Genomic DNA, 20,987 nt, shown 5'->3' on the forward strand with positions numbered 1-20,987 from the left:
TACACTAATAAAAGAGAAACATGCAAATTGACCATTACTCTGCTACACCCACCAGCCAATCAGGAGTGAGTATGTAAATTAACCTAATAAACATGGTGGTGGCCACAGAGCTGCAGCGAGCAGGAGGCTTGGGTTGCCCCCGGAGACGGGGCCCTGGCTGCTGCTGAAGGAGGGCCTGGGAGCTTGGGTCGCTGGGGGGGCGTGGCCAGCCTGAAAACGGCCCTCAGCCCCTTACCCAGGCTGGCCACACCCCCATGGGCTAAGGGTCCCCACTGGGGGCTTGGCCAGCCTGCAAACAGCCATCAGCCCCTCACCCAGGCTGTCCAGGCCCCCTTGTGGGGACCCCCACCCTGAAGGGGGTGTGGCCAGCCTGAAAATGGCCCTCAGCCCCTCACCCCCACTGGCCAGGCACTTTAGCGGGACCCCCACTCTGAAGGGGGCATGGCCAGCTTGCAAACAGCCATCTGCCCCTCACCTAGGTTGGCCAGGCACCCCAGCAGGGACCCCCACCCCAAAGGAGGTGTGGCCAGCCTGAAAACAGCCCTCAGCCCCTCACCCAGGCTGACCATGCCCCCCCAGCGGGGACCCTCAGCCCATGCGGGCGTGGCCAGCCTGCAAACCACCACAGGCCCCTTGCCCAGGCCGCCCCACGCCCCAAGGGAACTCCCACCCTGATCCGGGACACCCTTCAGGGCAAACCAGCTGGCCCCCACCCGTGCACCAGGCCTATCTATACTAATAAAAAGGTAATATGCTAATTAGACTGGGAGACCTTCCGGATGTTCTGGACAAAGCCATGATGGCGGGGTCAAGGTAGAGGCAGTTAGAGGCCAAGAGGGGAGGGCAGTTGTGGGTGATTAGGCCAGGATGGGACAGCAGTTGTGGGTTATCCGGCCGGTGGGGGCGGGGGGGGGGGGGCGTTGGTGGGTGACCAGGCCGGCGGGGGGGGGGGGCAGTTGGGGGTGAGCAGACCAGCAGGGGGGGTCAGTTGGGGGTGATCAGGACAGCAGGGGGGCAGTTGGGGGCGAGCAGGCTGGCACGGGGGTCAGTTGGGGGTGATCAGGCTGCCGGGGGGACATTTGGGGGTGAGCAGGCTGGTGGTGGGGGGCAAGCAGGTCGGCAGGCAGAGTGGTTAGGGGCAGTCAGGCAGGCAGGTAGGTGTGGTTAGGAGCCAGCTGTCACGGATTGCGAGACGGGTGTCCGACTGCCGGTTTAGGCCCAATCCCTGTAAACTGGCAGTAGGACATCCTTTGAGGGGTCCCAGATTGGAGAGGTGCAAGCCAGGCTGAGCGCCCCCCCCACCTGTTCACGAATTTCGTACACCGGGCCACTAGTCCTGAGAAAGAAGAACAAAGGAGGAGGGATTTCAATACCAGATATCAAGCTGTATTACAAAGCCATTGTTCTCAAGACTGCCTGGTACTGGCACAAGAACAGACATAGACCAATGGAATAGAATAGAGAACCCAGAAATTGACGCAAACCACTATGCTCAATTAATATTTGACAGAGGCAAGAACATACCTAGAGCTAATTTAGTTATTATTACTACTTGTTCCAGAGTCTTACTCATTTATGTTTTTTATCTTTTCATAGCACACTTATTATTATTGCTTTTCCTAAAGCTATTTTTATTATTTTTACTTGGTATCTCAAAATACGATATTGGGATTATACAGCATGGGTAATATACCCCAGCCTGTGGGATAACAGGAGTTCTTAATTAGAAAAGCTTCATTACTATTAAATAGATAAAACAAATTATTACCCAGATTGGCTTAGTAATTCTTAATTTATGGCCATTTTTTCAGAGATCTTGCAGCTGCTATAGATCGAATGGACAAGTATAATTTTGATACAATGATTTATGTGGTAAGTAATCACAGTAAAGAACAAAAGGTTATGATCCCTACCTCATGAAAACTGCAAAGATAGAAATTGGGTTGAAAATTTATGCCATGTTGAAAAATTACGGAAAAATAATTTTGTCAAACTATAGAAAGAATTCAGTACTAAGTGTGATTAAGGTGGCAACCACAATGTTTAAAAAAAACAACAACATAAAAATTAAAAAGTTCACATTGTTTCATAGTAAAAAAAATTATCTAAATCAGAAAAATGGTTATGTGAAATGAATATGTACAGTTCACTGTCATACACTTTAAAAAATAACTTTCTATTTAAAATATTTTAAGACTCACAAGAAGTTTTAAAATAGGATAGAGTTTTCATATGCCCTCTACCTAGCCTTCCCCAACAATAGTATCTTACATAACCATAATGCTATGTCCATACCAAGAAAGCGACATTGGAAGAGACCTTAATTAAATTTTGCCAATTTTTACATGACTGGTGCATGGGCCTGAATGTTTTTGTGTGGTGTGTTTTTATGAAATTTTATCACATATGTAGATGCACATAACCATCACCACATTTAGGATGCAAAACTGTTCCATCACAAAACAAACTCCCTCATGGTAACCACTTAATAACCACACCTCCCCAACCCTAGCCCTTGGCAACCACTTCTCTGTTCATTACTACAGTTTTGTCATTGTACAGATGTTATATAAATGCATTCACAGTACGTGACCTTTTGAGATTGGCTTTTTGTTACTCAGCCTTAGGAATGCCCTTGAGATCCACCCAGTCTCTTGTTTGTATCTGTTCCATTTGTTGCTGAGTAGTATTTTAGTCTCTTCTTCCCTTTCCTTCACTTCCATGTGCAGTCTCCTTTCCCCTAAGAAAAACGTTGCCATTAAATTTCTTTTTAGAGCTTAGCTTTGTTCTTCTTTGAGATAAAGATCATAACAGCTGGGAGAGAAGGAATTTAAATAGAAGATTCAGAATATTAAAGCTTGAGTTTCCTCCTTACAATGTAGCAGCTTGCTCTTCCTTCTCATCTAGTACACTCACCTAAGACAGTCTTCTGATGGCATCCTCTTTATGTGTTTATTTAAAACATATCAATTAACAATGACTGTAGTCTGTCAGAACTCAAATATTTTAATTTAATTCATGTCCAACATATTTTTGTAGATTATCATTGTTCTTTTATTTTAAATACCTTTTTCTCTCCCAAAGACAGATAAAGGGCAAAAAAAGCATTTTCAGCAAGTGTTCCAAATGCTGCAGATCATGGGATATGACTGGGCAAAAAGGTAATGTGTACATGGTTGTTAACTACCTGCCTCAGAATCATTGTTAGGTCAGCCAAATCCAAAAATGTGCCAAGTTCTTAAAAATTTTCATTGAAACTTCTAAGTTTTAAGGTGTTAGTGTGGGAGAGCAGATTTTTTTATGTGTGTTAATTTATGCCTGGCTGTATTAATAAGTAGCTTATATAAACATTTAATAAATATTTTTATTAGATGTCTGCTCTCAGTGGCTTGATTTTCAAAGTTCCTTTTTTTAATATATCTTTATTGATTTTAGAGAAAGGGAGAGAGAGGGAAAAAAACATCAATGATGAAAATTAACCATTGATTGCCCCTGCACGCCCCTACTGGGGATCAAGCCCACAACCTGGCTATGTGCCCTTGACTGGCATCAAACCCAGGACCCTTCAGTCTGTAGGCCGATGCTCTATCCTAGGGGTCCTCAAACTTTTTAAACAGGGGGCCAGTTCACTGTCCCTCTGACCGTTGGAGGGCCGGACTATAGTTTAAAAAAAAACTATGAACAAATTCCTATGCACACTGCACGTATCTTATTTTGAAGTAAAAAAAACAAAATGGCAAAAACACCCGCATGTGGCCCGCGGGCTGTAGTTTGAGGACGCCTGCTCTATCCACTGAGCAAAACCAGCTAGGGCTGATTTTTGAAATTCTTTACCCTCCCCCTCTCCTGTTTTTCATAAAGGTAACTATGCTAGTGATTCTCTCTCTAAATAATGCTGTGTGTTTAACATCTGTGGCATATAATAAATCACATCATGTTTCAATCTATTAATTTTTTAAAACCCCATTATGAGAGTTGAAGTTCAGACTACTCTCTAAAGTGGTATTATTCTATACTTTGGTAACCAGCTCATTTTCAGTTTTCAGTTAACTAAATGCTCACTGCATTTCAGGTGCCAACATGTGCCCTTTGGAGTAGTGCAGGGAATGAAGACTCGAAGAGGAGATGTTACTTTTCTGGAAGATGTCTTAAATGAGATTCGATTAAGGATGCTACAGAACATGGCTTCTATTAAGAGTGAATTCACTTTTTTGTTGTTATAGTCATAACTTATCTGCCTTTTTTTTTTAATCTTTATTGTTGAAAGTATTACATATGTCTCCTTTTGCCCCCCATTGACCTCTTTTAGCCTGCTCCCACCCCCCACCCACGCCTTCACCACCCTATTATATGTGTCCATGGGTTATGTATATATTCATAAAAGTTCTTTGTTAATCTTGTCCCACCCACCCACCTACCCCTGGCTACCATCAACAAATCAACAAATGACAAGTGCTGGCAAGAATGTGGAGAAAAGGGAAACCTAGTATACTGCTGGTAGGATTGCAGACTGGTGCAGCCAAAATGAAAAACAGTATGGGGTTCCCTTAAAAAATTAACCTTCTGCACTCGGATGTCGACTGTGACGGTTATTGAATGTATCAATAATTTGAAATATAAAAAAATCCAAATAAGTTTGTATGAAAAGAAACTTTAGTTTTTTATTCTACTGCCGCGCTTTGTAAAATCTGGGGTATTTAAAAAATTAAATCCCGAGTAGAATAAAGGAATCGAGAAAAAAGCAAGCGAGTGCAAAGGGTTAAATATGGAACTGCCATTTGACCCAATGATCTCACTTCTAGGAATATATCCTAAGAAACCCAAAACACCAATCAGAAAGAACATATGCTTCCCCATGTTTATAGCAGCGCAATTTATAATAGCTAAGATGTGAAAACAGCCCAAGTGCCCATCAGTAGATGAGTGGATAAAAAAGCTGTGGTACATTTATGCCATGGAATGCTATGCAGCTGTAAAAAGAAGGATCTTACCCTATGTGCCACTTTTATATTTTTCTGGACTTCTGTGCAGTATGATTTATTATGACCATTCCTCCATTGAACTTTCACTAACCTTATTTAAAAAAAATAGCTTTCACTAATTAAAGGTGCCAGAATTTTCAGACTTGCTGCTCAAGTGCTCAAGTATTGTTCAGTTCAGTAATCTGAGTTGATATTACTGTGGCCTCTTTTCATGGACGGCTTCAGATTATCATTCCATTGTTGGTAGTAGTTCTGTGAAGTTCCTGTTACATAATTTGAAACTAGTCACAAGTCCTTATGGCTTTGTTTAACCGTCACCCTTGGAAAAATAAGTGCCAGCTATATCTATTGTCTTAGAAGGATATTTTCTAATAAGGGATATTTTTTTTAAAGTATTTTCCCTTTTAATGAAGGCAGGGGAATTGTCATTATCAAAGGCAAATAAACCCAAATTAGAAAAGTAAATTGCCCACTGTAAACCTGTTTGTTCTTGATACCGCCAGCATCCATTTTTGGCAGATTTTATCTCCACTTCAGTCCCTGACTCTGTGTAGGTTCGTGCAAGTTAATGATACCACCTTTGTCTGTTTCAGCCACCAAAGAACTGGAGAACCCACAGGAGACTGCAGAGAGGGTCGGGCTGGCAGCACTCATTATTCAGGTCTGTTAGACTGCTTCCTGAGACCCTTTTGTGTGGTAGTAGAACGAATCCCAGCACTGAAGATTCCTCTGTCATTTTAGGACTTCAGAGGTTTACTCTTATCTGACTATCAGTTCAGCTGGGATCGTGTGTTCCAGAGTCGTGGGGACACAGGTGTCTTCCTACAGTACACGCACGCCCGCCTCCACAGGTGAGAAGAGGCTATAGGGAAACAGTGGGCCACTCTGCCCTTCCCAGGGTGGGGTTTGACTGCTGCAATCCTAAGACCAAAGGCCCTATTTTCCGGGCTTCTCTGATATCTCATATTCAAAACTAATTAAAGTACAGTGGACAGCCTACATGTTATGTTGTTTTCTTGTGGAGTTTCTAGAATATTTATTGAGCACCTATGTAGGAAATGCTTTTATGCATATTACTTCATTTAGTATTCACAATAATCCTACCAAAAGAATATACTCCATTTTCAGATAAAGATACAGATTTAGGAAAAATTGAGGCATCAAGCCCTGGCTGGTGTGGCTCTGTTGGAGCATCGTCTCGTACACCAAAAGTTCAATTCCATCAGGGCACATAGCCCAGGTTGAGTTTGATGCATAGTCGGTGTGCATGAAAGAGGCAACTGATCAATGTTATTTTCTCTCTCTGTGTGTCTCTCTCTCCTTTATCCCTCTCCTCTTCTTACTCTCTCTAAAAATATAAAAATAAATTTCTTTAAGAAAAATTGAAGCATCAGGTTGAACTTAGTTTTAAAGACAGGCCCTGTCACTGAGTGGAACATGACTAAGCAATGCATTCTAAGGTGATTTCATGGTTGTGCACACATCATAGAGTGCATTTTCATAAATCTAGATGGTATAGCCTGCTACACACACGTAGGCTGTATGCTATATAAATTATTTTTGCTCCCCTACAGAGCAATAGGCTGTATGCTATATAGCCTATTGCTCTGTAGGGGAGCAAAAATAATTTCCCTGTACCCTTCCTTCTGGGTCCCTGACTGAAATATTCCTATAATAAAAGACAGATTAGCAGGAGAAAAACTAAAGTTTAATAACATGTATACTTCCAGTATACATGGAAGAAACCCAGGAAAACTGAGTTACTTGCCAAAATGCCTGGAGCCACCACCTTAAAATACCATCTTCAGTTGAAGACAAAAGGAGATGTTGGGGGTGAGGGTGGTCAGTTATGGAAGGTTACCAGGAAGAGCACAGTTAAAATCAAGAGTGAGATTGTTATGCAGATTTAAGTCCTAATCTTCTGCATTGATAAGTTTCTAGAAATAAGGTCATCTTCATTTTCAGGGTACCGCAGGGAGACACCCTTACAAATGGAGATTCTCACAAATATGTCTTTTACAAAGTGTAACTTCTACTTGATTTTCAGAGCTTCACCCCTTTCATATCTATTTTCTCTTAAAATTAACCAGCCTAAATAATACTTATGCCAAATAGACATATTTTGGGGTAATAGATTCTGTTTTCCTACAGCTCATAGGCTACAAATCTGTACAGCATGTTACTGTACTGAACACTATAGGCAATTGTCACGCAATGGTAAGTATTTGTGTAGTGCATTGTACTATAGTGTTGACAGCTACAATATCAAAAAGTGATAGGAATTTTTCAGCTCCATTATAATCTTATGGGAGCACCATCCTATACTCCGTCCATGGTTGACCAGCATTATGTGGCATGACTGTATATTAAGGAGAGCAAGACTGTATTATGACATGGTGTTCATCACTTGCAATTATGTGTCCTTCGATGACTTGTTTAATCTTTTGTTGTTTTCAAACTTTTGATAACAGTTTGGAAGAGACTTTTGGATGTGGTTATCTGAATGACTTCAACACTGCTTGTTTACAAGAGCCGCAGTCTGTTTCAATTCTCCAGCATCTTCTCAGGTATGGTTTTCGAGTATTATTGAGTCAGCTTCTGCTTAGTGAAATTGTTCTGAACCCAGGCCCCTATGCTCAATGTTTCGAAAGGCCAAAGCTCAAAACCTCAGCATTTGGAATTTATTGATTGAGGAGCCAGCCAAGATGTGAGACCTAATAGTGCCTCAAATCCATCTTACTGCTGGACGAGGTTAAGGATTTTTAAGCTGGGAAAGGGGAGTGGAGAGGGGTGTTAGGGTAAATTCCTGTGGTCTTTGGTTTCTTGATAAGGTCTCAAGGAGTAGATTCTAAGATGCTGTGAGAGGGCACATGGGTCATGGGTGGTATTGAGTCTCCATCGTTTTCTGCAAAGTCAGCTTGTAAATTATTGCCCTGTGACCATTCCTTTCTCTGAAGAAGCAGAAACATTGAATTGAGATGTTATTTGTGGTTTTCCTGAAATGGTTGTTTGACCAGTAGATCACAAATTATTAATTCAGGTACTGGTCACAGTCTTGCTAAGCCCCACAGTTTAAACATTAAGCAGCCTATCGCTACAAGGGAATGGGTGGGTTAATATAGTTTTGTTGGGGGAAAACAGGTGACCTAACGTGCAGAGATAAGAAGAGGGCCTGACTTGTGGGGTCCGGATACAAAATGATTGTTTGCTAGCCACTGGAGTGAACAGGCTAGTAGCTAGCTCCTAGTCAGCATTTTCCTCAAGGTAGATTAAAAAGTAATTGTCTGCCCTTTAAGGGCACACGGAGGGTATATGAATGGTTGTTAGGTCTTAAAAATATTACCACCACTGAATTAGCCTAAGCACCTACCACCCTTTAGGTAGTATGAGAATGTGAACCCTGGTAAAAGCATAACTGTAATTTTTTAAAAGATCATCTTCTCACCCTCCATGATGAGTAAAGGAAAATCCCTGCCTTTACACAGCTTCCCAGAGTCTTCCATTTGCCTCTTGGTTTCAAGTCACAGTTTCAAATACGCATCTGTCTGATGCCCTCATACGGAGCAGGAGACTGCACCTTTGAGCTCTCCAGCATCAATGGGGAAGCCAGCCTTGTGAGGAGAGCTCAGTCTCCAGAAGGGATGCAGATGGTTAACAAGGCAATTTTGTCTGATTGCCACACAGCGGTCAGTGATTCTTTCCTGGGATCAAAAGGAGCTAGTTTACTCATATTTGGCTAATTTGTGAGGAAATATAAGCCAACTTGGATTTTTTGGCATTGAGGGTAGGCTCTTTTTGCTAGTTTCTAGATTATGTCCTTAAACATCACTAAGCAGCTTTTACATTCAATTTAACAGCCATGGTTTGAGTTCTTGTGCTGAAGTAGGTCTAAGGAATAAAAAGATGATTTAGAAGTGCCTGCCATCTAGAAATTTGTGAGAGAAAAATGTGCCTTTACCTTCAACTGTAAACACAGGTCTTTTTTCATATACCTCCTACCCTTAGTGATGTCAAGTCAACCTTACATCTTGGATTTCTGTCTTAACATCTTACTTAGTGTAGCATGTGCAGTCTTCCCCTGACAGTTGCTCCTGTCATCTTTCTTTTAGGTTTGACGAAGTGCTTTATAGATCATCTCAGGACCTTCAACCCAGGCACATTGTCAGCTACCTTCTAACTCTAAGGTACGTTTATAATCTTGCTATTTTCAGGTGTAACCAGACAGCTGAGGCCTGATCTGACAAAGGACCTTTCCTTCATCTGAAGTGTTCCTATAAATAAATCCGTTGGCCTAAAAATATTGTGAGCTTTAAGTTACAGGAATTCTTGCTTCATCTTTGCAAATTAGCAATCAATGTTCATCTATTCACTCAGTCAAGTGAACAGGAAACAGCAGCCTCATCGGAGGTTACAGAACAGTGCGTATGTGTTAGGATAGAGTGGATGTGAGAGAAAATGTCAGGGCACTCAGCCCAGCCTTGAGGGATTAGAGAGGCTTTCCAGAGGAAAGGAGTAGACATTAACTAGGAGAAACAAGGTGGAAGAGGGGGAGGAGAAAGCCCAGAGTTAGCAAGAACATGATCATTAAAGGAACGATCAGCATAGTCCCGGGCGGGATCCGATGAAGCTTTTCTGCAATGTACTAGGCCAGTGGTCGACAAACTGCGGCTCGCAAGCCACATGCGGCTCTTTGGCCCCTTGAGTTTCTCGCAAAGGCCAGCTTAGGAGTACCCTAATTAAGTTAGTGACAATGTACTTACCTATATAGTTTAAGTTTAAAAAATTTGGCTCTCAAAAGAAATTTCAGTCGTTGTACTGTTGATATTTGGCTCTGTTGACTAATGAGTTTGCCGACCACTGTACTAGGCATTTCACCTTATTTTCAGGGCAGCAGGGTCCACAAAAAGGTTTTAAGCAGAGGCATTTAAATATCAGTCAGCTAGAGGGCAAGAATGAATTGAGAAGCAAGTCAGTGACACTTTGATAGGCATTTCATGGTAGCTATTTTTGTTTGTTTAATTTAGTAAATCTTTATTGTTCAGATTATTACAGTTGTTCCTTTTTCCCCCCCCATAGCTCCCCTCCACCTGGTTCCCATCCCACCATCTTCCCTTACCTCCCCCCCACTGTCCTCATCCATAGGTGTACGATTTTTGTCCTGTCTCTTCCCGCACCCCTCACACCCAAGCCCTGAGAGTTGTCAGTCCACTCCTTTTCTATGCCCCTGATTCTGTTATATTCACCAGTTTATTCTATACATCATATTTTTAATTCACTTGGTTTTTAGATTCACTTGTTGATAGCTATGTATTTGTTGTTCATAATTTTTATCTTTACCTTTTTCTTCTTCTTCCTCTTCTTAGAGAATACCTTTCAGCATTTCATATAATACTGGTTTGGCGGTGATGAACTCCTTTAGCTTTTTCTTATCTGTGAAGCTCTTTAGCTGCCCTTCAATTCTGAATGTCAGCTTGGCTGGGTAGAGTAATCTTGGTTGTAGGTTCTTGCTATTCATCACTTTAAATATTTCTTGCTACTCCCATCTGGCCTGCATAGTTTCTGTTGAGAAATCAGCTGACAATCGTATGGGTGCTCCCTTGTAGGTAACTAACTGTTTTTCTCTTGCTGCTTGTAAGATTCTCTTTGTCTTTTGCTCTTGGCATTTTAATTCATGGTAGCTATTTTAGAAACGTGACTATTTGATTCTGTCTTCTGAGTGATAACTGTGTCTCCCCGTAAAGCTATTTAAGAAATATTTGCTTTTACTCAAGACTTACGGAAACCAAAGATTTATTGGGACTGTTCTCTTAATTATGCTTTTTGTCTTCCCTAGATTTAAATAAATTTTTCCTTTAAAATCCACTTAGGCATATAGAGACAAAAAAGCCAAAAAGTCTTATTAAATGCCACTTAATCATTGAAACAAATGTCATAAGCATCATTTCTCTGGCACACTGTTGTAATTGCTGCCTTACCTAAATAGAAGAAATGTTTTAAAGATGAGTGGCCAGTATGTGTGCAGAGTGGACTGATAACTAGTCTCTACCTAACCTCTTCACCATACAGAGGTGAAAAGGCCAGACCATCTTAAAGGAAGCCTAATGAGGAAAAACTCACTAGAAAGGAATCTCCTATACTTGTAAAACTAATAATGAAATAATAATTTTTTTTTTTTCAAAGAGAGAGGGAGGGGGAGGAGATGGATTTGTTGTTACACTTATTTATGCATTCACTGGTTGTTTCCCACAACCTTGGCATCTCGGGATGATGCTCTAACCAACTAAACTACCTAGCCAGGGCCTTCAACTTTCCAACTTTTGATACATTTTAATGGTTGCATATAGGCTTTGATTTTTTTTTAATCTTTAAATTGAAGAAGTAAGATTAGATATCAGGCTTACGTTACAACAGGAAATTACTACTGGTCCTGATCATGATTTCTCTTTTCAGTCACCTTGCAGCTGTGGCACACAGAACACTGCCCATAAAACAGAGTCCTCCTGAAGTGGCTGGGGTATGTTACACAGTGTTTTGTGTATAATCTCTCGCATCCCCAGACTAATATTACTGAGTCAGTCTTGCAAATGTTTCTAAAATAGTATCCAATTGTTCAACTACAGCAATGTACTTAAGGTAATAATTAGGATTGGGTTGTAACAATCAACATTTATGTACTTTGCAACATACTAAACTATGAAGTACATTTTCCTACATGAAGTGTTACAGTGATTGGTTCCCTTATCTGAATCTGTGCTGTATGATGGTACTGTCACTCACTCCCCAACCCTTGGGTACCAGTGTTACTGTTAGAGATTCTAGGAATTTGTATTCCCTTGCCTACAGCAAACCCCAGGGCACTTTTGAGATATTGTTTGTACTTAGAAGAAAGTTAAATTTATTCTTAAAAACATTCTTATTCACTTTATAATTAGCCTATTATTGAACATTTAATCATTCTTTGATTTATTTTGTAGGCCAGACTTCATCTTTTCAGAGCTGTCCGTTCTGTCCTAGCCAATGGAATGAAACTTCTTGGAATAACACCTGTATGTAGGATGTAATTTCCAATGAAAATGGCTTTTTAAGTACTAATTCTAGTTATCTATTCTTATATGACTTGCTGTTTAGAATTTTATTATTCTGTGTCAGAATCTATATATTAAGTCTATAAGTGATTTATCAACTGATTAAATCTTGATCCTTAAAAAGAAATCTCACAGTCATTAAGTATTAAATACTTTTTTTTTCATTTAAATCTTTTCAGTGCATTGTGGTCTAACGGGAATAAAGGGTTAGAGTTTAAATTCTACTTTGAGGTTTCTCACAATGTCATTCCTCCAGAAACTATTCTTATAACCAACTAAGATTACCTAATGTTCTCATCAAATTTCTTAGAATTATGACTAGTCTGAAAAAATTTACACCAGTATTACACCTTTTTGCCAATACAGCTGATAACTCCCAGAGAACAGATCTCGTGTTTATCTTTTTGTTGATATGTATACAGGTAACTTACTACGTGAACTCGGGAACTGGATACATTGAATAACAAGAACTTGTACATAAACCGTTTACTTCACGTATCTGCATATTGGTAAAGTATGTCTTATGTGATTGTTTAGGTTAACATGTGATCTATTTGATCAGTATGGCTGCCCTCATCTGCCAGCATTTCCATTTGGGACTGCTATAGTTTATTTTAAATGTTGCTACTAGAAGTCTTCTCTAGTGTCAGTATCAGTGACTATCTAATTTTATAAACCAGAGGGGGAAATTAGCATGAACCAAGCTTCTCTAGTTGAATGAATATAGTTTTATATTAGCAAGTATGGTATGCCATCTTTAGTCATAGTTTATAGCTATTATTCTCAACCAAAAAACACTAATACAATTTCAACATAGAGAAGATTTTAAATGCAATGTATGGGGTTAAAAGCTTATGTCTTTGCATTACCTTAATGGTATATCTATAATACAAAAAGTGACCAAACAGATTTCATATATAGTTTATTGCTGAATTTCCCTATTAATATAAAAATTTTTTTAAAAAACAGAATTTCATAAATTATTGAGAGCCCCACAGCTAAACATATTTTATAAAAAAAAGTACAAAAGTGACATTAGAAATATTTTTTGGAGAAAAGTACATCATCTAACAGCAAAGAAATATGAATCCATACAATAAATGGCACAAATACAGCACTTACAGGAGTATTCAGTCACCACCCAGAAATCACTGTCTTGTAAGAAAAGAGTTAGATCTTTACTGCTACTGGAACAAATTACTGTACATGAGTTGGGGAACAAAGAGGGGGCATCCTTCTCCCCTGGTAGCTCAACAAGACAACAGTTAGTACAGAAATGGCTTTGGCACTTTAACGTTTAACATTGTCCCAAACCTTATTATTTGAATATTATAGCCTCACATGATTTTTTAACCGTACTATCTCCATACTTTTATATACATTATATATATATATAAAATTTCATTCTAAAACAAAATGGGTTGACCCCAAACAGGTCACATTAAATCTTGGTAGCAATTCACTCAAGATAGCTTTCTTCTTAATTCTTATACCACACAGTTAATTTGTTATTCTTTGTTTAAGCTACCTTCTGGGATTGACTTTAAGGCTCTAGTTTAATGCAAATGGTTTCAATCTTAGTAGGAATCTCATTTGAGGCTGAAATTACACACCACTGGCTCTCCCTTTTGAAGCTGTTTCTCCTTGTTGGATGGATGTAGTATCTTGTCTGGGTAATCCATAGAAATATATAGAAACACAAACGAGAAGAGTACCCAGAGCAAAGGTGAGTGCTGAAAAGGAAACAAAATAAGCTTAATTTGTATTTGTGTCTGTAAAACTATGTAACAATGATTGGTTTAGAATTTTGAAAACTTTCAATTACAGGTTTACACCATTTATTTGCATTTATGACGAGTCAATTTTAAAATGGAATTTTATATGGAAAATAAATCTATGATTATAAGGTTTAGAAAGACGAAGGGAGTGACAGTCACTGAGTACAGTGTATATACACTTTTAAGAACACAGTATGCCTATCCTGAACCACTGACAAAGAACATACTAACTTCCCTTTACGCTGATTGAAAGAAAGAGCAGTGGGGTGTGCTTTTCCATGATACTAGAAACCTGTGCAAATTTAGAGCAAAGGTATTTGAGTAAAATTCAAAGAGTTAAGTAACCAATAATTAATTAAATCCACTAAATATTTCTAAATAGAAGTGGTGATTTACTAAGTAAAATTCCATTTTCTGCTAGCCTTGTTTCTTTATCATCTTAATCCTAAAAATCAGGACACCACTGAATTACAACTTGTCTAAACTTGACCAGTAGTCACTTTATAAATCTATGTCAAAACTGTATACTCCATTCTATATGGAATATAATGGTACAATCTTAACCCTTTGCACTTGCTTGCTTTTTTCTCGATTCCTTTATTCTAATGCTAACCGTGTTGAGTCACACTCGACATCCGAGTGCAAAAGGTTAACAGCTTACAAAATGGCATGTAAAGAAATGCCATCAAGCTATGATTTTAGTTCAACCCTAACCAGAAAAGACTAGCTTTACCTTCAAAAAAGGGGAATGGGAATCCTATATAATAAAAGCCTAATATGCTAAGTGTCTGACCATTTGACCAGTCTCTATGATGCACACTGACCACCAGGGGGCAGACACTCCAACCGGTAGGTTAGCTTGCTGCTGGGGTCCAGCTGATCAGGACTGGGCAAGACATGCCTTGGAGCCCTCCCACAGTTCCTCCCCGGCCTGGCCTGCACCCTCTTTCAATCCAAAACTCCTCAGGGGATGTCAGAGAGCTGGTTTCAGCCTGATCCCCGCAGGCCAAGCCGGGGGACTCCACCAGTGCACGAATCCATGCACCAGGCCTCTAGAAAATCAAATAAGAAACTGGAAGATTGCTAAGACAGTCTAATTTCCTTGACCATCATTAACATAGAACATTGACCAAAAGCATTTTATATTGTTCCCAAGTATTATTTAGGAGCATCAGGATGGTTCAGAACTTCAAAGTTCACCCAAATCAGGTAAGAAAAATATCTAAAGGTGGGCCTATACCTGACACTTAAATGGTTGGCCTTATACAGAATACTTATTACTACAGGACAGGCACTATTCTAAGCACTTTCTCTGAAACAACCCTAGGAGGTAGGTGCTTTACCATTCCTGTTTTATAGATGAAGAAACTGAGACACAGGTTAATAATTTTCCAAAGGTTATACAGTCAATAAATGGCACAGGCAAAATTTGAACCATCAATAATAATAAAAGCATAATATGCAAATCGACTGAACAGCAGAATGACCTTCTGGACGACCATGCTATGACACCCACTGGCGCCAGGCCAGCCAAGTCAGGTGCAATGCAATTGGTCGGGGGGCCTGGCCATCGCCCCATGATTGCCCTGCAGGAGGCGGCCCAGGCCACCGGCTAGCAGGGCAATCAATCGGGGGGCTCCACGATCACCCCGAAGAGGGAGGCCCAGGCTACTCTCTGGGGGCGATCTATCATGGAGCCCCAGCCGGGTGGGCAGGGCCTACCTCTTTGGACGATCAATGGCAGAGCCCTGTGATCAATCGCCCCAAAGAGGGATGCACAGGCTACCCGGCAGCAGCACTGCAGCGGGTGGGCAGGGCCTCCCTCTTTGGGGCAATCAATCACAGAGCTCCTGGACTGTGAGAGGGCACAGGTTGGGCTGAGGGACCCCCTAACACCCTCTCCCCAGCCCCAGTGCATGAATTTTGTGCATCATGCCTCTAGTACTATAAAATAGTTTTCTAAGATTTCTACAAGGTTGGTATTCCTATACTTGCATTTATAAAAGGAGTCAATTTTTAAATGAAATATAAGCATGTTTCTTTTCAGTGTTGATATTTGACAAATTTTCCTCATGTATTATTAAATAAAATTATTACAGCATAAAAGCACCCTTAAATGTTAAGTCAGCACCACTGCTTAAATAAGAAACCAACTAAATGCTGAGTGTGGGCTAGGGACAAATGTATTAGAAGGACTATCATAGTCCTATAGTAATGAATTTTGTATCAGTTACATATTAAATGAAACAAAGATATAATTATAAAAGAAAAAAGAACATTTAGATTTGAATTGTAATTTCAAAACCAGTTTGCACCCACGTCCAAAACAAACTAAGGGGGAAATGAAAGAATTTGTCTGTTCTTTACTCAAAAAGCATTGTTTATTCTAATTCTACTGCTGAAAGTAATAATTTCCTACAGTCCTTATGTTTATTTCCTCATGTATCTCATCATAGTAAATTCTCCCTGAAGCACTTAAGTGGTCTTATCTAATATCTGGGGAATTGGGAGTTCTTGCCTGTAAAAAAGCTCTAACAGTAGCCCTCTCACTTTCATACAGAATGAGCACCCCTAAGCTTAAGCTCTAGAACTATTTAAAAACAGACACCTAAGTACTGCTGACCCATATTCCACACAACTATGATCTGCAGCACTTGTAGAATAAATTATAATGAAACTAGGAATTTTTGTAAAACACCATGACCATGCCACATTTAAAAGACAAATCAAGGAAATGAGAGGCTTTTCCATGTTAAAAACTTGAAAATACAAACTAAGACATACTTATCTGTAATCCAAACAGCAGCACTGAGGCAATGGTAGAAAGAACAATGGCTGCTGCTGCAGAAAAGCCTTTCATGATGTTGTCTGTATACTTGACCACAACAGAAGTATAGAGGCCTCCAACACTTGCAAGAACTTGTACATAGAAAGAAAGAAAATCTTAACATGCTAATAAAGGAAACATTCTATGATGGTGAGGAAATTTTCATCCTCACAGATGCCATACTATTTTCCTTAGAAGCAGCCACCTGAGAGAGTGATATTAAAATTCAGTAATAGTTCCTACAAAACTTTTTCAGATGCCCAAAGGGCTGTGTGGTCCACTACTAAATTTGTACACATTTATTGCTAACACATTAGATACTTCTGATTAAGAAGGCAAAATTGCTTTGGAACAGCTATGCCACAAAATTAAGTCAATAAAACCAAAATTACATTTCAAACTAGTGTTCACAATATAAAGCAACAACTTTAAAATGCTATTAACACTTCAAATAGACATCTGACTTTTTTTTTTTTAAGGGTCTACCCAGAACCTTTGATTCCTGGATACTTACAGATGACAAACCAGACATAATATGTGTAACCATAGAAAAATCCTTTTTCTTTAATTTCAGCTCCATCTGACAAGTAGACGCCAACTAATGTCACAACAATCCCTGATAGATACATTTGAATGTTTCTCACCCAAAGGGAAGTGTCTGAACTCTTTAAAACTTTTTCAAAGTACACTCCTGAAAGAAAATTAGACATGCAAATATGAGATAAAGATATTATTAGAAATTAACTTTAAAAAGAACACTAACCTGGAGATATAGGATAATATAAAGTATGCGATTTGGGAAACAAACATTTTACATTAAATGCACACTTATTATGTTTGTTTGACACATGGCATATTGAACATTACCAATTTTTTTTTTTTTAGAGCACAGAGAATAAAAAGAACTTTCTAACTCACATTTAACAGGACTCTTAAATTACTGTTAAGAACAGTTTCTGCCATTATTATAGCAATAAGATACATCATAAAACTCTGTTAATGCCAATAAAAAGACTTCCTTTGGTCAGCTGGAAAACTATGCTATTAGAGTCAATTATCATAATCACATCCTTATAAAATCTGCCTAGTAATGCATATTCCCAGCTTTGCAAAGTAACCTGAATGATCACCAGTTGGGATTTTTTCAGAGTAAGTAACACAACCAAAATGAAATTTTAATTGAACTTGCTGAGTGGAGCCATTTACCTTTAAAGCAAGACTCCCCAAGCCACGTTCGTACACAATGTCAAAAGGACCAAGAACTCCCTAAGTAGATAATGCACTCTGCATTTTTCTGTGTTTGGGAGGGCCACAGCTTTTCTCAGGTACTCTAAAAGAGCGCATGATACCTCCCCATCCACCCTCAATCACTGCTGTAAGTTTTACTCTTAAAATGAGCATGTTTAACAAAGATATTAAAGATTTAAATTATAAATACTATGTAAATTAGAGATTTAGAAATCACCACTGAAGTATTAATCCACTAAAAATTCTAATGAAAAACAAGATTGATTTTGACAAACATGTATTGGGAAGAGCCAGAAAATGGGGAAAAACATATAATTTCCACCTATGAATTTCCTACCTGGGAAAACCACTTAACTAGTAAGTGCTCAGTTATTCCAGTATAAGTAAACCACTCACCATTTCTTCAGCTATTTATTAAGAAGTTGAACTAACTAGAATGTTGGACACAAACATTTACGGTAATAGTTTGAAATAATGGTAAAAAATCAAATAGTATATTATTTTGAGGGGCAACTCAATTTTGTTCCTAATTTGCTCGTTACTAAGAATAAAAATTTAGCATGATGCTATCATTAGGTATATTCCCAAATACAGATTTTCCCCTCTCATCAGACATCTTTTTTTATAATCAGTATTTCACTTCCATGTCCAGCCTACTTTCCCAGTCAAAAGGAAGAGCAGAGTCCAAACTCTTGGAATAACACAAATAGAGGTAAAGACATATAGCTATAACTAATATACTCTTTACCAGAGAGAACTATCTCTAAAACACTTTATTTCTTACATTACACATTCATATACTGTTTCTTGATTGAGTGCAGAATGGCTTGTCTCTACACGATTCCAAATTTCTTTATTTGATGTTAATGATTTTGATTCTTGTCCCTCTGTTTTTGGCTGTTACTTTATGTAATAAGTTTTCTGGTACTCTCCACCCCACCCCTCTTTTCTCCCTGTTGAAGCAGAGGAAGACTTGAAGTTACTAGGGAAAAACAAATACTGGGCTGGACTAAGAATGGTCAAGGACAAATATACTACAAGTATGAGTAAAGACTGAGTTAAACACTACCATGCATTTAGTGGAAAAATAGCTGACATATAACTAAACTATAGGTAAGCTTTAAGGGAAATATAATTGTTATAATAAAACAAGATAAACTAGATTCCTAATTAAAGTTTGATATTTTTTAAATTGGACAAAAGAATAAAATGCTTTTATGATTTACCTGCAAATCCTGAGCACAATACAGCAATAGCTATAGCACCAAACCCTAAAAATGGATTCTGTTCCACCTGTAATAATAATGTTTTAAGTTATTTTTAGTGAGTAATAAATAGAATTCATCCAACAGACCAAATAAATGGAACACAAAAATTTGTGTTACAGTTCTACTTAAAGTATGCGCCATATTAGACACAGCTATTCTGTAGTCCTAATTCTTGAAATAACACAAATAGAGATAAAGGCATATAACTATAACCAGTTATAGAATGGCTACTCCCCCCCCAAAAAAACACACACAAATATAATCTTGATTTAACACGTCTCTAGTATTTACAACAATGGTGTTAATTAGCAAGTTACATCTCACACTGCTCAGTCAACATCTAGAGATAGTGTGAAGTTTTAGGACATAATGAGGAACAATAATAGATGAATACATCTAGAAGAGAAATACAGGGAAGTATTGGGGCAGGAGGCAGGAATTGGGAAGTCTCTAGAAACCAAATTCTAGAAAGAAACCATAAGGTTGTCTCAATGAGGAAAAAAGACTTGGGAGGAAGGATGTGACATTGTCCTCAAACATTCAGAGGATATATGGGAGATAAGTAGGAATTTGAGTTATTCTGACAAGAACAAAAAACAATGAAGCAGTTACAGGAAGCTCTACCCTGTTTAAAGTATAAAAGAACTTTCTAGAGCAGCGATTTTCAACCTTCTTCTCATGGCACACACAAACTAATTACTAAAATTCCATATCACACCAAAAAAAAGTAACTTTTGCAGATCTGTCAATATTTTGATTCATTCACACCGGACAGCTATGGTTGTGTTGGCTGTTGTAATTTTTTAATTTTATTTCACAATCTAAGGTAAAAGAGGTCAGTACCCCTGACTGAATAGTCAGGTATTGCATGTTTTAAAAATTCTTGTGGCGCCGAAACCGGTTTGGCTCAGTGGATAGAGCGTCGGCCTGTGGACTCAAGGGTCCCGGGTTCGATTCCGGTCAAGGGCATGTACCTTGGTTGCGGGCACATCCCCAGTAGGAGGTGTGCAGGAGGCAGCTGATCGATGTTTCTCTCTCACTGATGTTTCTAACTCTCTATCCCTCTCTCTTCCTCTCTGTAAAAAATCAATAAAATATATTTAATAAAAATTCTTGTGGCGCTGGTTGAAAATTGCTGCTCTAGAGGGATCCAAAAGTAGGATAAGCTGCCCTATACTCCACTTTAGTTTACTAAACTTTTCACATACATTACCTATGTAAGGTGGACCTAACATCTTTTCTAATGGTGTGAGGTATTAAAGTTCACATTTAACTTTTAATTACATATTGGCCTTACTTCCCAACAAATTATTTCTCTGAAAGTCTACAACTAAGTTAAATATGCAGTGCATGGTTGATCAGTGTTTTGGAATGTCACCAAGAATATGAGCATGTTTAAACTTGTGAAGACAATACATATTAATCTAAAACTCATTTTCGGGGGGGATCTCCACCAGACTAGAAAGTAACTACCAAAAAGGGAACTGACTTCCTGTTTTCACAAGCTCTCCTTACATCCCCAGCTGCCCTATATTCCTAAAAGAACTTTCATTTACTAAAAATTGAAGAGTCTGGCCCTGACCAGTTTGGCTCAGTGGATAGAGTGTCAGCCTGCGGACTGAAGGGTCCCAGGTCCTATTCCAGTCAAGGGCATGTACCTTGGTTGCAGGCACATCCCCAGTAGGAGGTGTGCAGGAGGCAGCTGATCGATGTTTCTCTCTCATCAATGTTTCCAACTCTCTATCCCTCTCCCTTCCTCTCTGTAAAAAATCAATAAAATGTATTTTAAAAAACAAAAA

At 39.0% G+C, this 20,987-nt stretch overlaps 2 protein-coding genes across 4 annotated transcripts in view; one reads left to right on the forward strand and one right to left on the reverse strand.

Moving 5' to 3' along the window:
- The window catches only part of RARS2 (arginyl-tRNA synthetase 2, mitochondrial), a 72,076-nt gene extending 59,255 nt beyond the window's left edge, over positions 1–12,821 (forward strand). The window contains exons 12-21 of the mRNA XM_079779979.1: positions 1,812–1,872; positions 3,085–3,161; positions 4,073–4,197; positions 5,576–5,643; positions 5,724–5,833; positions 7,454–7,549; positions 9,092–9,166; positions 11,433–11,496; positions 11,957–12,028; positions 12,490–12,821. Of these exons, the coding sequence (XP_079636105.1) occupies positions 1,812–1,872; positions 3,085–3,161; positions 4,073–4,197; positions 5,576–5,643; positions 5,724–5,833; positions 7,454–7,549; positions 9,092–9,166; positions 11,433–11,496; positions 11,957–12,028; positions 12,490–12,531 (790 nt within the window). The 3' untranslated portion in view covers positions 12,532–12,821. The remainder of the gene's footprint in view (positions 1–1,811; positions 1,873–3,084; positions 3,162–4,072; positions 4,198–5,575; positions 5,644–5,723; positions 5,834–7,453; positions 7,550–9,091; positions 9,167–11,432; positions 11,497–11,956; positions 12,029–12,489) is intronic.
- A 195-nt stretch (positions 12,822–13,016) lies between these two features.
- The window catches only part of SLC35A1 (solute carrier family 35 member A1), a 31,044-nt gene continuing 23,073 nt past the window's right edge, over positions 13,017–20,987 (reverse strand). For 2 of the 3 annotated variants that reach the window (XM_079779984.1, XM_079779983.1), the window contains 4 exons: positions 19,147–19,213; positions 17,187–17,363; positions 16,630–16,764; positions 13,017–13,800 (listed from right to left, as the gene is read on the reverse strand). In XM_079779984.1, the coding sequence (XP_079636110.1) occupies positions 13,673–13,800; positions 16,630–16,764; positions 17,187–17,363; positions 19,147–19,213 (507 nt within the window). In that variant the 3' untranslated portion in view covers positions 13,017–13,672. The remainder of the gene's footprint in view (positions 13,801–16,629; positions 16,765–17,186; positions 17,364–19,146; positions 19,214–20,987) is intronic. The other variant, XM_079779982.1, reaches the window with a different exon arrangement.

Source organism: Cnephaeus nilssonii, assembly GCF_951640355.1.
Source record: "Cnephaeus nilssonii genome assembly, chromosome: 9".
Classification (NCBI taxonomy): Eukaryota; Metazoa; Chordata; class Mammalia; order Chiroptera; family Vespertilionidae; genus Cnephaeus; species Cnephaeus nilssonii.